Raw genomic sequence first — 14,282 nt, 5'->3', positions numbered from 1 at the left:
AATAGATGGATATAAATCTCTTGATTAGCTATTTTTATTCTTTCAGGTTTTCAAAATTCTAGTCAAGCCAACTACAACTCCGAACAACGATTGAGACGGAAAACAGCAAGAAGAAAAAGGTTCTTGATTTGGGCATACTTGGCCAATCATGCCTGCTGGTATCAAAGCATCAGTTGTGTACATCAGCTGGATAACACTGAAACCATGGACCACAGCAGTAAGACATACAGGGCATGATTAAGGCAAAGCTGTTGGGGTGCCATTTTGTACTAGTGAATGCATTTTAACAGAAGCACAATGGGAAAGAAAAGATATGTGAAACCATATTAGGATATGTGAAACCATCCAGATTATAGTCAAAAAATAATGCATGGTGCATTTAATGCCAATGCAAAGATATTTTTATATATCTGTTCTGGGATTTTCTTTCTTTTTTGGCATTTTTTTTTTACAAATAGCTTTATATCTAAATGCACTTATATAAAGAATAAAAAAAGAAAAAAAAAACGTCTTGATTGCAGAGTACAAACGTAACACTTATTTTTTCTCAACTTATATGAGGACAAGCTTCTGCCTGAGTTTGATTGACATACTTTACACTTTTGTGGGCATGAAAGAACATTGAGTTGGTATTAGAACTACCTGTACATAAGACAATAAAAAAACAGGACAGTTAAATAACCCAGTTATAAAACAGTCAGCAAATGGAATGTAATCTTAGAGTTAGACTGCCAAGACAGAGTTCCAAACATCCTAATTCTACTACATGCCACTTTGAAAGTAAAAGTATAAATGGGAAATGGGTAATTATCATATAATATGCGCTTTGAAGGGAAAAGGTAAGGAAAGAAAAATGTGGCAAAAAAAAAAGGCTTTTTTGGATTAGAAATACTGTGAATACTCATAGTTATGGTCATTAAAATAAAACAAAATAACAGAAAAAAAAATTCATCAGTAAAGTCTGACAGATTATTCTCAAGTAGTGAATGCTCTCGGAGCTAACTATTCACTGTTTGAAATATCTTAAAGATACTACATATGAATTAGAGGTAACTGTAGACTAGAGGTAATTGTAGTTTACTGTCTAAAATTCTGTAAAAGCTCATTTAGAGCTGAAATTATTAAGACACTCACTAATGCACAAATGCACAGCAGTAATGACAGAGATAAGTTCATATTTCCTACATTGTCTATTAACATTAACCCATCACAACCCTCTTGAGGGTACTAATCAGTCAGAACGGCTACAATACATTATTGAACAGCGATCCTAATCCCCAACACAACCTGGGGTAGGTGCACTGCTCAGCAAGACTGGAAGTTGGTGTAGGGTCTGTAAAACTAAGTATAATCAGCCATCCTTTAAAACTGACTGGTCTTCTCCGGATGGATTAACGTTTCCACGCCGCCGTCCTTTACGAACCTTTTTTTCTCTGGCATGCCATCAGGGCCCTGCAGCTGCCTCTGGTGCTCACTGCTGTGCCATATCCCATAACCGAAATAAATGAGGAAACCTGAAGTGCAAGAGTTAATCACACTATTTTACATGGTCAAAGTCTAGTCTTGGACAACACTGGATTTCAAGTAGATTTCACTCAGATTCCTTTCATAAAGCTCTGCTATAAATGAATCCTGTTGCTTCTTCAGTGTGCGCGTGTGTGTGTGCATGTGTGTATTTAAGTGTACATATTCTAATTGGTGGGGGGTGCTGTGCATGCTTGCATATCAGAGAGAGAGAGAAAGCACTTACCCACAGTCATCCAAACAGAGAAACGGATCCATGTGTCTCCACTCAGCTGCACCATGAGGTAGACATTGACAAATATACTCAGGATGGGGAGAAAGGGCAATAGAGGAACCTATGGAACAAACACGCTGTATTAAACATCTGCTCAGGTGTGCATTTATTCCTTAAAGCCTAGTCAGGGTATTAGTGAGCCAAATGAAGCAAATCTGCCATGCTGCATCACACTGCCTTTGATGTCAGCAGGGGTGAGAGCAATATGCTAAGCTCTCAAGCACATGCATTACGCAGTTTTCCCTTTGTAACTACTCAAACTTTGCCCTGGCTCTGTTTAATCTTTTCCTTTTATCATCCCAGGCTTCACAAAACTACATTCTTTGTACCACACATATGTCTTTTAAACTCAAGCATTATATATAGCAAGCTGTGCCAAATTAACCGCTGACATTTTTCATACTGTTTGAACTGCCCCTTCTGCTTCTATCTGATGATCCTTTTTCCCGTCAACTTATTACAGCCCTACAGGCCCTAACCTCTTGTGTCCTACGTATTCAGCAGACACCGCATTGACCTGCAGTCTACATACCATAAAGGACACCTTCTTGCTGGTCTGTGGTTGTCTACAAACCAAGAAGACACACGTGAAAAAAATGACCAAGGATGCCGCCAACGTCCCCAGGACCCAGGGCTCCAAAGCAAGGACATCTTGTCCATAGTGTGTAGTGAGGGCACTTATGAGACACACTACGATAACTAGAGAAAGACACAACACACACACACACCCACGCACACATCTGAATGTTATGCAGCAAGAGACCATAAATCTTCTGGGTCTTATGAGTTGAATGTCTTAGCAATGATCTTGCGGGTGTTCACGTCAGAGGTCATGAGGTATGGCGTGATGCTGACCTATGACCCCGACAGCCATGTTGACGGCAGTGGATGAGCCCTGGGTGGGCTGCAGCGAGGGGTTGAGGAGCGAGTGCAGCTTTGTCACATCCTTGTCCTTCAGCCGGTTGAGGTGCGACTCAGACTCAGTCAGCTCAGACTCACCCAACTCCCTGCTTTCTTCACTGATCCCGGTGCTCTCCGACACAGAGTCTGGCCTATACCTGAAATACAGGAAAGGTTTCATCATGACACATAATGTCTGTCATGCAACTGTAATAATCACAACATGCCAAAGCCCAATACACATATGGGAAACTGGGGAAGCATAGCTGACTAGCTGACTATAAACAGCTGTTCAAGTGGGAACTGTTGCTTTTGAATTCCCCATGGACAAAATATGTTTTACAGAAAGGTAGGAATATCAATAATTAGGATAGAGTGGCACAGCAAAGCATGACTACAAGATGATCATTTGAATACTTATTTTATAACAATAATAAACAAAAAATTTCAAACTTCAAAACAGACGAGTTCTTGTGTGCAACAAATTCAGTTATACACAAAAACTGTTCTGTTTTAGGATAGTTAGTGTTTTTTGTGTGTTGGCTATGGTACACTTACATGGAACCATGTTAATGGAACCATGTTAGTGAGCACAGTTTTCATGTTTATAACACCACACCCACGTAACACATGATAGTCTCCCTTAAGTCTGTAAACACTATTCTCTACTTGTACCAAATCCTGAAAGGCCTCTTGGTTCATGTGGATCAGAGCCGTGTGTTTTTTGGTCAGCGTCCCACAAATTTTTTAAATTCCTGTTTTCATAGACAGGACATTTTTAGGACTCCAGCAAACATAACTGTGCCCCCTTTAAGGTGAACCAGACTGAGAAAATAGGTCTGAATAAGCAAACCCATTAGCTAAGGAAGCCATCGAGGTGTGCACAGTAGTTGGATTCAGCTGATTACATCACAGATCTAATAAGCATTCTAGTAAACATTCCATAGCATCTTTCACGTGAACCTTCGAGACCATGCAGCACTTTATACTTCTGAGCTTGCAGCTTGGAGGTTTAGTTTGCCACCCAGCCATGTTTTGGAGTTTTTAGTGAGACCACAGATACAAACCTGAGAATAAGCACACAAGCAGCTACCAGAGAGTAGGCCAGCAAGGTTCCGATAGACATCATGTCCACTAAGGCCTTAAGGTCAAAGAGGCAAGCCATGATAGCTGTGGGGTTAATAGACAAAACATTACAGGTTACATAGAGACATTTCACTGAATTCCAAATAATGCACCAATGAATCAAGCGTCATTCATAAAATAACAACAAACAAAGCACTATGGGTCTACAAGGGTTTGTCTACGGATTAAAATTACAGTATCAAACTGGTGAAGATTAAATATAAAAAAAATAAACAATGCCCACTGAAGAGCACATTTTGCCTTAATTCATTTTATTTTATTTGCATTATATTGTATTATATATTATATGGTATTCTTTTATTTACAACTGATGGCACAAAGGGTCACATGCACAAACTCCACACTGTTAGTTTAGATTTGTATTATCATTGGTCAAACGGAAATCTCTATTAATTTTGATAAACATTTTAATAAAATTCTTGTATTATAAAACTCTCAGGAAAAGCTTTCAAGATTAAGATATATAAAAGCTGCTTTACAGGTAAGAGATTATTCAGAAAGAGGAATATTGACACATAATTATATGTCCAGCAGTCATACTGTACATTCTGTAGCAATACTTAATGAACAAACTATACACAATATCAACAATGATCATGGAAACTTGTAGCAAAGGACTCCCTCACATACCAAGACATAACGCAAATTCTTTACTGACTGGAAGCAATCAATTCCAGATATGCCCCATGGATCCACTGCAGAGATCCAAACTTCCACTCAGCAGGCTATCAATGTACATTAATAAACTCAAAAGTGCATCAGTATGGACTTAATTCAAAGCAATCTTGGGGGCCTCCTAAACCAAAGCCTAAGCCCTGCCCAGGGCTTTTGCTGTACTTTACCCTCTACCCTCAATCCAGCTGTCTACAGAGTCACCAAACACACACTGAATTCACCCCCACAGGCATCAAAGGGTACAGTTTTCAGTTTCCTCTCACTCTGCAGCTGATACTACAGAGAGCTGCACCCTTCTCATAAGCTCAGTGTGTGTATGTTAAACAAATTTTTATTTTAACTCACACCTGCAGATTTTTGCTGGTTCAGAGTGATTTGTTGGTCCAGTTTGATATTGTAGCTATAATATGCCCTTGATTCTTTCACATTTCAAATTAGCTACATTTGAATTAGTTGCATTTATAGAAAACAAAGACAAATTGAAAAAAAAAAATGGTCATGACCTAAAATGGGATTTCAAAATCCCATTTGTGCCACACACTCTGCACCTCATTTCATAGTTTGTAATTAAACTTGAGTGATTAAACCAAAGCCCTCCAAGAGTTTAATCCAAAGGGAAGAAGCTAATATCTGCAGTGACCCAGTTCTGGGCTAGAACAGATTTGGACCATCTGGATTCAAATCACCACACCCAACACCGGACAAAAATCATGCATCGCAAGCCCGAGCATGCACACAGCGCCCCTCCACCGAAGCAGACCATGCTACACCTCTCTCCACTGGAGCTTACCCGCCGTGGTTCCCGCTGCCATGGTGGCAGCTACTGGTGTTTGACGCTTACTCAGTTTGGAAAGAAATCTGAATAGTATGCCATCTCGAGCCATGGCAAACAGAATGCGAGGAAGAGGAAACATGGAGCCCAACAGGCTAGGGACAAAAAAGTGGTCATGATTCAAACACAAAGTAGTCTTGACAGTTAAGAACACCACAGGCAACTGTGAATGAGCAAATGATTCCCCAACTTCAGGCGTAACTTATTTTTATTTTGCACTCGCACATTGTGTTAGCATTTTTGTTTGTGTATGAATTTCCGACTTGTCTATGATTGCCTAATGTTGGACCTTCACATTTGCCTGTTGGAGCATGTTGCCAATTTTACACAGCAAGTTCTACCCCCAACTCTCACCTGCAACTACACCGGAGGTCATTGTGGCAATAAGTGGGGTCTTCGTCTTAGGATTGATTCGGGCTAACACTTTGAAAAGCACACCATCCTCTGCCATAGCATAGATTACACGTGGCATTGGGAATATGGAGCCCAGCAGACTGCATGTGGGGCAGAGACATGCATAGGACCAACACGTTAGTAAGGCAACCCCCTCACACCAGCCTCACTGCACCACAGCACAGAGCATAACAATTACATGCTGGGGACCAAATCCCTAAACATTCTTCTTATGCATTATACAGTGCTCTATACTGTACATCTGCTTTCGGAGATTTCAGATGAGAACACTGTAAAGCATTTAAGGAGATTTTAGGGATGTAGCCCTTCAATCATATCATCTTCATTTTTCCTGGATCACTTATGAAGGCCCTGCTGTAAAATTTAACTTATGATCTGACAAAGTTTTAAACATGTTCATAAAAGAACAGAATACATTAGGGTGGTACTTTACTGTAATAAAAATAGAAACTGTTCAAAGTTCCAATTTCATCATGTTTTAAGGACAGTTCTCCTTTGAAACTCCTACAAAGTTAAATGATACTTCCATTATATAAACTTTAACTGATCTAGAAAATGGACACATTTCCTGTGATTTTGCTAATTTCACTTACCAGGAAAAAAGAAAGACACTGATCATGCTTAGAATTTGTCCTGAAAGAGTGCAATAACAAAGCCGCAACTGTAAACATGTGCATAGGCAAAGCATATTTGCTTCTCTTTCACACAAACCACCACCAAAGAGGTATTAGAAGTTTTTCTTTTAGAAATCAATCCACCACAGAGCCAATCGTGCACTTCACTAGACAGTAAGATATTTCTTATTGGGCACACCTCACCTTTGTAAATAGCCTGTTGTCTGACAGGCCCTTGAATTATCTTTTGAACAACATTTGTGAACCAGAAGGATTATTACCTGGTTGATAATGCGCAGAGTGAGCCAACTGCCACCACATATTTAGCAGGTCCCCAGCCAACAAATTCAAAGGCCATGGGCAGAGGGCTCTTCTCATCCAGCAGAAAGTAGGGCATCATGAAGGTGAGGGCAGCAGATACACCAAAGTAAGCCAAGAAGCAAATCAGCAGGGATATAACGATACCGATGGGAATAGCCCTCTGAGGATTCTTCACCTCCTCACCTGATCAAAGGAACATTGTTCTGTCATCAAAGGTCTCCCTTTTGCAATGTAAACACCTTACTATAGTTTTATAGATTATAAATTATAAATTACTCTTGTTAAAAAATCACCAACGTTATGTCTCTGCTTTGCTGACAGCTATAGTCATGTCAGGTCTTGCCAATATGTTTATGAATACCTGTGGTTGCAATGCAGTCAAACCCTACAAAGGCATAGAAGCATGTGGCTGCACCAGCTAGCGTTCCCCCAAAGCCATAAGGCAAAAATCCTCCAGTACCATAATCGCTAGTGACATTCACAGTGTAAGAGAGATTCCTGTCATGAAACACCAGAGCGACATATGAGCTGGAATCACATTAATATTACATGTACTACTGTTCCATGCACATGCAATATCCTTCACCATGAAGATTTAAAAGCAAATATCTTTTACCTTGTCATAGCAGTGACATTTATGAGGGTTTCTTCTGATATGTTCCAATTAAGAGAATCTCCTTTGACAAACCCGGAGACGATGACGAACATAAGAACGAGCACGTTTACAGATGTAAAGATTTTGTTGACCCATGCTGACTCTTTAACCCCAAAAGACAGAAGACCTGCAAAGAATAAACACATATATAAGAACCCAACACAGTATTATGGTTCTGAAACTCCATTACATAATCAAAATATAGGAGTAAGAATGCAAAATGAGTTCTGTATACTGATGATTCTCCTGTTGTGTCCTGTTATGAACTTCTCTTTAAAAATATGTGTCGAGCACAAAAACCCTACATGCAAGCAACCAAAGGATTCCAATATCAATAGCAATCACACCCTGGTAGAAGACACATACTGTAACCCTAAGCCTTAGTGGGGGGAAGACTTCGTAAGTAACCTACTAAGCTTAGTGTTTTGCAGTACCTGTGTTTACATTGACAGTGTCCTCTTGAAACAGTGTCCTCAGCCTAATAATTCAAATGTTGGTGATTCTGCAATATTAGTGTGCTGCGGACTGCTAATGGAGCTGAGAATACATTTGCCCATATCAGTGATATCCCTGTGCTTCACTGGCGTAAGCCTATCCGCACCGTGCGTACTTTTTAAAAAATATTATATCTTGAAATTAAAATGTACAACAGCAGATGATGTCTTTGACAGCAGATCATGTATTTCTTTTATTTAGTAACCCATGAGACTGCATCCACTGTGTTCACTGACAACGCTATGATGCAGGTATATTTGAAGACAGATCATTTGTGCTCACTTCCCTACTTCTGGCGCTTATTGTTGGATTTAGCAGCATTTAGCGTATCTTGTGTGTTAGCAGGTTGCCTAGAACTATGCAACTGAACAGTTTTCAGGGTTTTGAAAATACAACATACTTTATGCAGTGAAGAATCTGCCGAGAGCAGCACAGGTACTGTTCGAGCTCTCTCGTTTATGTCCGTGCGTTGGGTGGGCAGTTCTTGTGCGTACTATGAAATATAACTGCAGCTGGACATATATACAAACATGTATATGATGGAAAACAATAGAATTTAACACAGATTTGCGAAAGTTGTTGGTGTTGTGTTTATCCGTGTGAATTATATTGATATTGTGTAATTACCGGCAGCTAGTGCAGACAGAAATCAAGATGACTACTACGGTGCATCGAGGCGCCGGAGAGAAGTACGGACATTATTTTCACGAGTCATTTTAAATTGTAAGCAGTAGTATGAAAATAACATTTTGTTATATTGGCTTCGAGAACTTTGCAAAAGCGATGGTGGGTATACAACCTTCATCAACTGACTGTCCACCCTTCATCTGCCAGCAGCATCTTACACAACAAAGAGACGTAAAAAGAAGTTGACAGATGTAGAAAAGAAAGCTAAAAGAATTAGACCGAGCTATACATAAAGGAGACACAACGGAACGGCTTTTCAGAGATGGAAAGAGCTGAAAGGATTCAGAACCGCTGCTGCACATTTATGCTTGACAGGCACCTAGCTAGTTACCCCTTCTTGATGTATTTTTGCATTTGTGACTTTGCTGTCGGGCTAACGACACCCAATTAACTTTTCTTTCCCGCCTTCTGACACGCAGGTTTTGTCACCCGCGACTGCTCGTAGGTTGGGCATAGCTTTGGACAACCCAGTTCCCAACTCTCTCTTGTAACATACGAAGGATTCGAGGCTTGTGTGCTTGGGCAGTCTCTTGTCATCTCAGAGCTAGATTACTGTAACACTCCTTGCTGGTCTTCCTCTGCGAGCCACCAAATCTCAGACTATCAGATCTCTACGCCTTCAGTCTTCCCAAGTTCACACATGGCACTCCGTTGATGCGTGCCCGTTTTTGGCTTTCAGATTTAAAAACCTCGACGCTCCCCTACAAAGCCAAACCTACATAATGTCGTTGGTCAAAGCCCGATCCGTGCTTCGATTACTTCGAATCTGAAGTATGGCTCGGCTAGAAACACCATGCTTCAAGTCTCAAGAAGGACAAGCGTCGAGACAATATTCCTCCAGCGGTTTTCCTTGCAGACTGAAGACTTATCTGTTAGTGGAATATTTAAAATGACCATTGATCCTGCACCTGTAGAGTAACTAAAACTAGCGCGTAGTTTTGATATTGTTTGTCATTGCACTTATCGTTGTCTGAGCACTTATACGTGTTTTGCACTTCTGACATCAGCATTGATCCCTGTACAAAAGCACTTTTGTAAGTCGATCTGGAAACGAGGGTCTGCTAAATGCCAAAAATGTAATAATGTTAAATGTAAGCTTGTTTCCGATTGTTTTATTTGGATGTTGCTGAAAAGATTTTTGTGGAGTGCACAGGCAGTCGCATCGGTTTGGTGTTTCTCCTGATTTTGCCTGTGCCTGTTGAATGTTTTCAGAAATGGTTTACTGTTTATTTAGCACTGTTTATGACAGCCTCATTGGTGCGTGTTCGTTCTTTTACGGGACAAGTACTGCTGTAGATTACGTTTTATGTATGAAAGGTTTCTGCTTCTTTGCTGGCCAGCAATGTCCACAGTTGCCTCCTCTGTGGGGCGGGGCTTTGGAGGCGGAGCTGGAGCGCAGCCCAGAGGAAGGGGGAGGAGCCTGATAGTTGCACTCGTTCGATTTTTAAACCCAAGTCCACTTTCTTCTCGGCCTTACCGAATGCGGTTTTAAGGCATTATTATGGCTGAGGTCACCAGTTAGCAGACCCAGAGGCGACTATGAACCCAGGATTTGTTTCCGGACCGCAAAGCATTTTTAATGAATTAACAGATCATGTGAAGCAAGAGTTGTGCTTCATGAGTTGGTCTTTCGTCTTGTGACTCGTGTTAAAGCGCTTAACTCGGCCAATCAGAATGACGTTATAGTTACAAAAAGGAGACGGCTGTAAGGGACAGAAAAGTGAACTGGCAGCTTATAAAATACAACAGTGCAGGTTATGATGTCTCAGACCTTCCTGAGAAGGCAGTTGACAGTCTGTTCATCTTTGAGTTTTACTTGAAAACCCCTGACGCAGGGTGTGAAACATAAATAAATAAGTAGATACCTGAAAGCAGTAAGATAAGACAAACTGCAAAGAAGTCCGGGTATTCAGCCAGGCCAGGCAGGCTCATTCTGAAATACATTTTGCAGAACTTCTCTATATGGCCCCCTATGAGTTCATCAAACGTTCCACTCCAAGCTCTGGCGACACTCGAGGTCCCTGTTTCAAAGGAAAGTGCGGTTACAGACGCAGAGAGAGCGTGAAGGCAAGGCGGGAGTCGTAGATAGTCCAGTGCACTACACAAGCATTCCAAACAAACTGCTCATTTCGGACAGAGGTTCTTTTCAGCTGTATAAAGTAGAACGCTTCTGAAGCTCTAAGAGTTGAAACCAGTTGACTTTTTATAAGTATTAAACAGTGTTTGTTCAAACAGTAGCAAGTCCATTTACAGTATAAATCTATATTAAAAGGATTTGTCCTTTGGTCAAAACTAAGAGACTCATGAGGCCAGTAAAAGGCTAATAATTTGAGAATACGATCATGGTGTCAGCAGTGGTGGTTTACAACTTACAGTTGACTATAAATTATGCTATCCAATTAGGTACAACTACAGGGTGTGCAATAACTACCTAGTACAGTGCATGTTTTTTTCCCTTTATTTAAAATGGGCCTAAATCAAAAATTACAAAATAACAGGCAACACTGGCAGTTAATGATATGATGTTTTGCATTTAAAGCTTATATGTCTTTATAAGGTATGAATTATGTGCTCCATCAGTACCTTACACTCACCTATGACATATGACAGTATGAGGTTCCATCCTGTGATGAAAGCCAGGAGTTCCCCTACTGTCACATAGCTGTACAGGTATGCTGAGCCAGTCTTGGGCACCCGAGCACCAAACTCAGCATAGCACAAGCCAGCCATCACAGAAGCCAGAGCAGCTATGAGGAAGGACACCACGATGCTGGGACCAGAATTGCCCTTGGCAACCTCTCCAGCAAGGACGTAGACCCCAGCCCCAAGTGTGCTTCCTACTCCCAGGGCGATAAGGTCCAAAGTGGAGAGGCAGCGGCACAGCTTGGACTCCTCTAGACAATCCACATTTTTCCTTCGCACCAGAGAGTGGCCAAATGACAGCAAGTGTGCCAGCATCCTTTCACTTAAGATCATAAACCAAAAAGGTATTAATAGTGTGTGCATGTGTATTACTGAGCATTAAAAGCCACGTGCGTCTTCAAAAAGAAAAGAGGAAAACTAGCAATACTGGAGGTTCTTGAATTACTAACAATAAAAATGTTAATAAAAATCTTTAAACCACAAAATCTGAGTAACCAAAAACAGTTTTTATAGATCACACTTTATGCATTTAATTGTGGTAAATCCTCTCGAGGAATTAACAGAGCATGGTCACTTGCAACAATGCTGAATTACCCCAGCATTTTTCAGACATAAAAAGTTACAACACATACAGCTCAGTCTATGCTATACCGTTGCTGTATTGCAATTCTGTAAATTTCCCTGCTCAAACTGGAAATGCAATTTGTCCTTGAAGTCAGTATGGAGACACTAGTTTTGCTTTAAAGTGTCTACAGGCTTTGGGCAAGTTCTTCTTAAAAAAAAAAATCTTATGAAAGGAAAATGAAGAAAAAGATCTCAGCAGGTATTACACAATTCATTTTTACAAATCTCTTCAGGCAGAATATCTGTTAACTAATGTATCTGTATGCCAGGAGAGTTTTGGTTTTTCACTTACATTGCAGTTCTCTGGTTATTGCCTAAGACAATTTATTGGCTTATTATGAACAGTTTTCTAGTCTGTTCTCTGAACATCAAAGGTGGCTAAATAGGTTGTTTGAAACAAGGTGCATTTAAATATTTCCTTCACAACAGATTCACTGTGTTCGCATTCATTTCATTGTTCTACATCAGAATGTCAAAATGAATATGTTTTCCCTTTTATTGACAGTTTGCAATTTATTGCATGCTCATTCACAGGTTGTAGATCCACTCATGAGATTGCATCATAAAGTCTGCCTGAAACTCCTGGCAAACTCAACTCCATTAAATAAACATTTCTACACTTATATACTTTGTCAGAGGCTTAGGAATTCTCTGGTGCACATAAAGGAACACTGCCATAATAATGCAAGGCTGCATAAAATGCATTTGCCCTTTCTCGCTCTCTAAAGTAGTTCTGAGGATTTACAGCCTTTATCACAAATCTCCAACATGTCTGTACTGAACACACTGGCTATTATTCCTAGAAATGACTAGAGTTAGAGAAACAATTCCTTGCTTTTTTAACTCTTTGAATTTCCTTGAATTTCAGGCTATGCTTAGCTTACCATTAACACAATTAGTTGCATAAACGCTAAGGCTAAAGAATGGCTTTGCATGGACTTGCCACATTACTTACCTGGAGAATGCAAGAATGATCCGACAGGCAGTTGCAGGTTTAATATTCTTAGTTGCAGCAGCTCAGTGAAGGTTTTTACAGCCCCCACACACCCCTTAAGGAATCTCGTCACTGACTGGTTCAAAAGTGAGTTGTAGGTCAGTCTATCTATAAAGCGCCATCTCAAGCTTGATACTTTCTTTGCTGAAGCTCAAGCCCTCATTGCTGACATACGAACCCCCAACTCTTCTATTTTCACTCCTCCCTTGATTCTATCTTGGTGGGCCCTAATTTGTGCTGCTCTAGTGCCTGGACTCCATGAGATTGGTCTGACAGCTGTACCACCCCAAGAGGAGGAGGTAAGAAGAAGGGGGTGGAGCTAGCCTGTGAGTGTGGACGGTGGAAGGCAAAGTTTCTCTAGAAAGCATATAATGGCGTTTCATATAGGGTCCAGAGAAAGGCACTCATGTACTGTGGGGGGGTCGGGGGGTGGGGGGGGGGAAGCAGAAATGAACATTTTCATGGCTTATTTTTCTTTTTAAAAAATGCACACACAGCCCAAACATATCCAGCTGCTAGAGCACTTACTGACCACTGATAAATGGTTAAGCAACTGACATTGACAAACATTGAAACAGACACGTCTGTTTGACTAGCACAATGTGAACAAGTCGCTAAAAGCTTGGCTGTTGATTGGACAGGGGAACACGGAGGAGTGATCACAGGTAAAAGACCTTTATGGAAAAGTTTGTAAGAGCTTCTGGGCATATACAGACCAATATATCCATGTTAAGCTAAGTTTCCAAGGCAAGAAAGAAATTAGGTTCCAAATACTACAACATAAATATATTTCATGGCAGAAAATAAATAAATAATATACATATTATATAAATGTATTTATTTATTTTCTATATTTATATAGATACACGTTTAGCCAATTTTCAACATAATCCTGAATCACAATACCACAGAGACATTGCTAGGGTACAAACCTCCAGGATAAATTTCTGCCAGGGCCAGCCTGTCTTTGACTGCTGTAGACTTGGCCAGGTCTATCTGCAATGTCCCACCCTCTCAATATACCATCACTCCAGAAGCCCAAGCCCATTATGTGTCCTGAATGCCACTGTGAACACAAATGCCAACCATAATAGATGGGCAAGTTGGAACCATGACTGCAAACATTCAAAAGCACAATCACCTCGGAGATAGGGAGGCATGATGCAGTATATAAACCAAAGTAAACGATTTTTTTTTTTCACTTTTAGGAGTCTTTGCCAAAGCTGGTTAGCAGAGAATACATGAAATGAAACCTAATGCCCAGTCGTGCTGCAAAACGTTGCCCCAATCAAAATGCAACAATCTTTTAAAAGATATATCACAAACTGTAAAATACACAAACAGAAAGGTTATATGCTATACCAGTCTGTGCTCAATATTACAATAAAGTTTTTTAGCCTTTAAAAATAAATGATTCTGAATAAAGTATGGCATGATAAGAATGAACAACCATGACCAATATAGTGGCTTTCCAGTAGTACTGA

General features: G+C 40.4%; 1 protein-coding gene across 2 annotated transcripts; it reads right to left on the bottom strand.

Annotated features, from left to right (window-relative positions):
- Window positions 1-12: 12 nt before the first annotated feature.
- On the bottom strand, window positions 13-13,066 carry slc7a2 (solute carrier family 7 member 2). 2 transcript variants are annotated; one of them, XM_027012988.3, is made up of 12 exons: window positions 12,760-13,066; window positions 11,132-11,502; window positions 10,403-10,558; window positions 7,317-7,482; window positions 7,062-7,198; window positions 6,661-6,883; window positions 5,706-5,845; window positions 3,766-3,868; window positions 2,654-2,856; window positions 2,331-2,497; window positions 1,751-1,859; window positions 13-1,514 (listed from the first exon to the last, which is right to left on the bottom strand). In XM_027012988.3, exons 2-12 carry the CDS (start codon window positions 11,493-11,495, stop codon window positions 1,363-1,365), a joined length of 1,920 nt encoding a protein of 639 aa, XP_026868789.2. In that variant the 5' UTR covers window positions 11,496-11,502; window positions 12,760-13,066; the 3' UTR covers window positions 13-1,362. The 2 variants fall into 2 exon arrangements, with proteins under 2 accessions (XP_026868789.2, XP_081555595.1); XM_081699469.1 differs by lacking the exon at window positions 5,706-5,845 and adding an exon at window positions 5,310-5,446 and having other exon boundaries at window positions 12,760-13,065.
- Window positions 13,067-14,282: the final 1,216 nt, after the last annotated feature.

Source organism: Electrophorus electricus, chromosome 16 (assembly GCF_041902795.1).
Source record: "Electrophorus electricus isolate QZ-2024a chromosome 16, ASM4190279v1, whole genome shotgun sequence".
NCBI classification, from domain to species: Eukaryota; Metazoa; Chordata; class Actinopteri; order Gymnotiformes; family Gymnotidae; genus Electrophorus; species Electrophorus electricus.
This window is presented reverse-complemented; position numbering and strand designations above follow the sequence as displayed.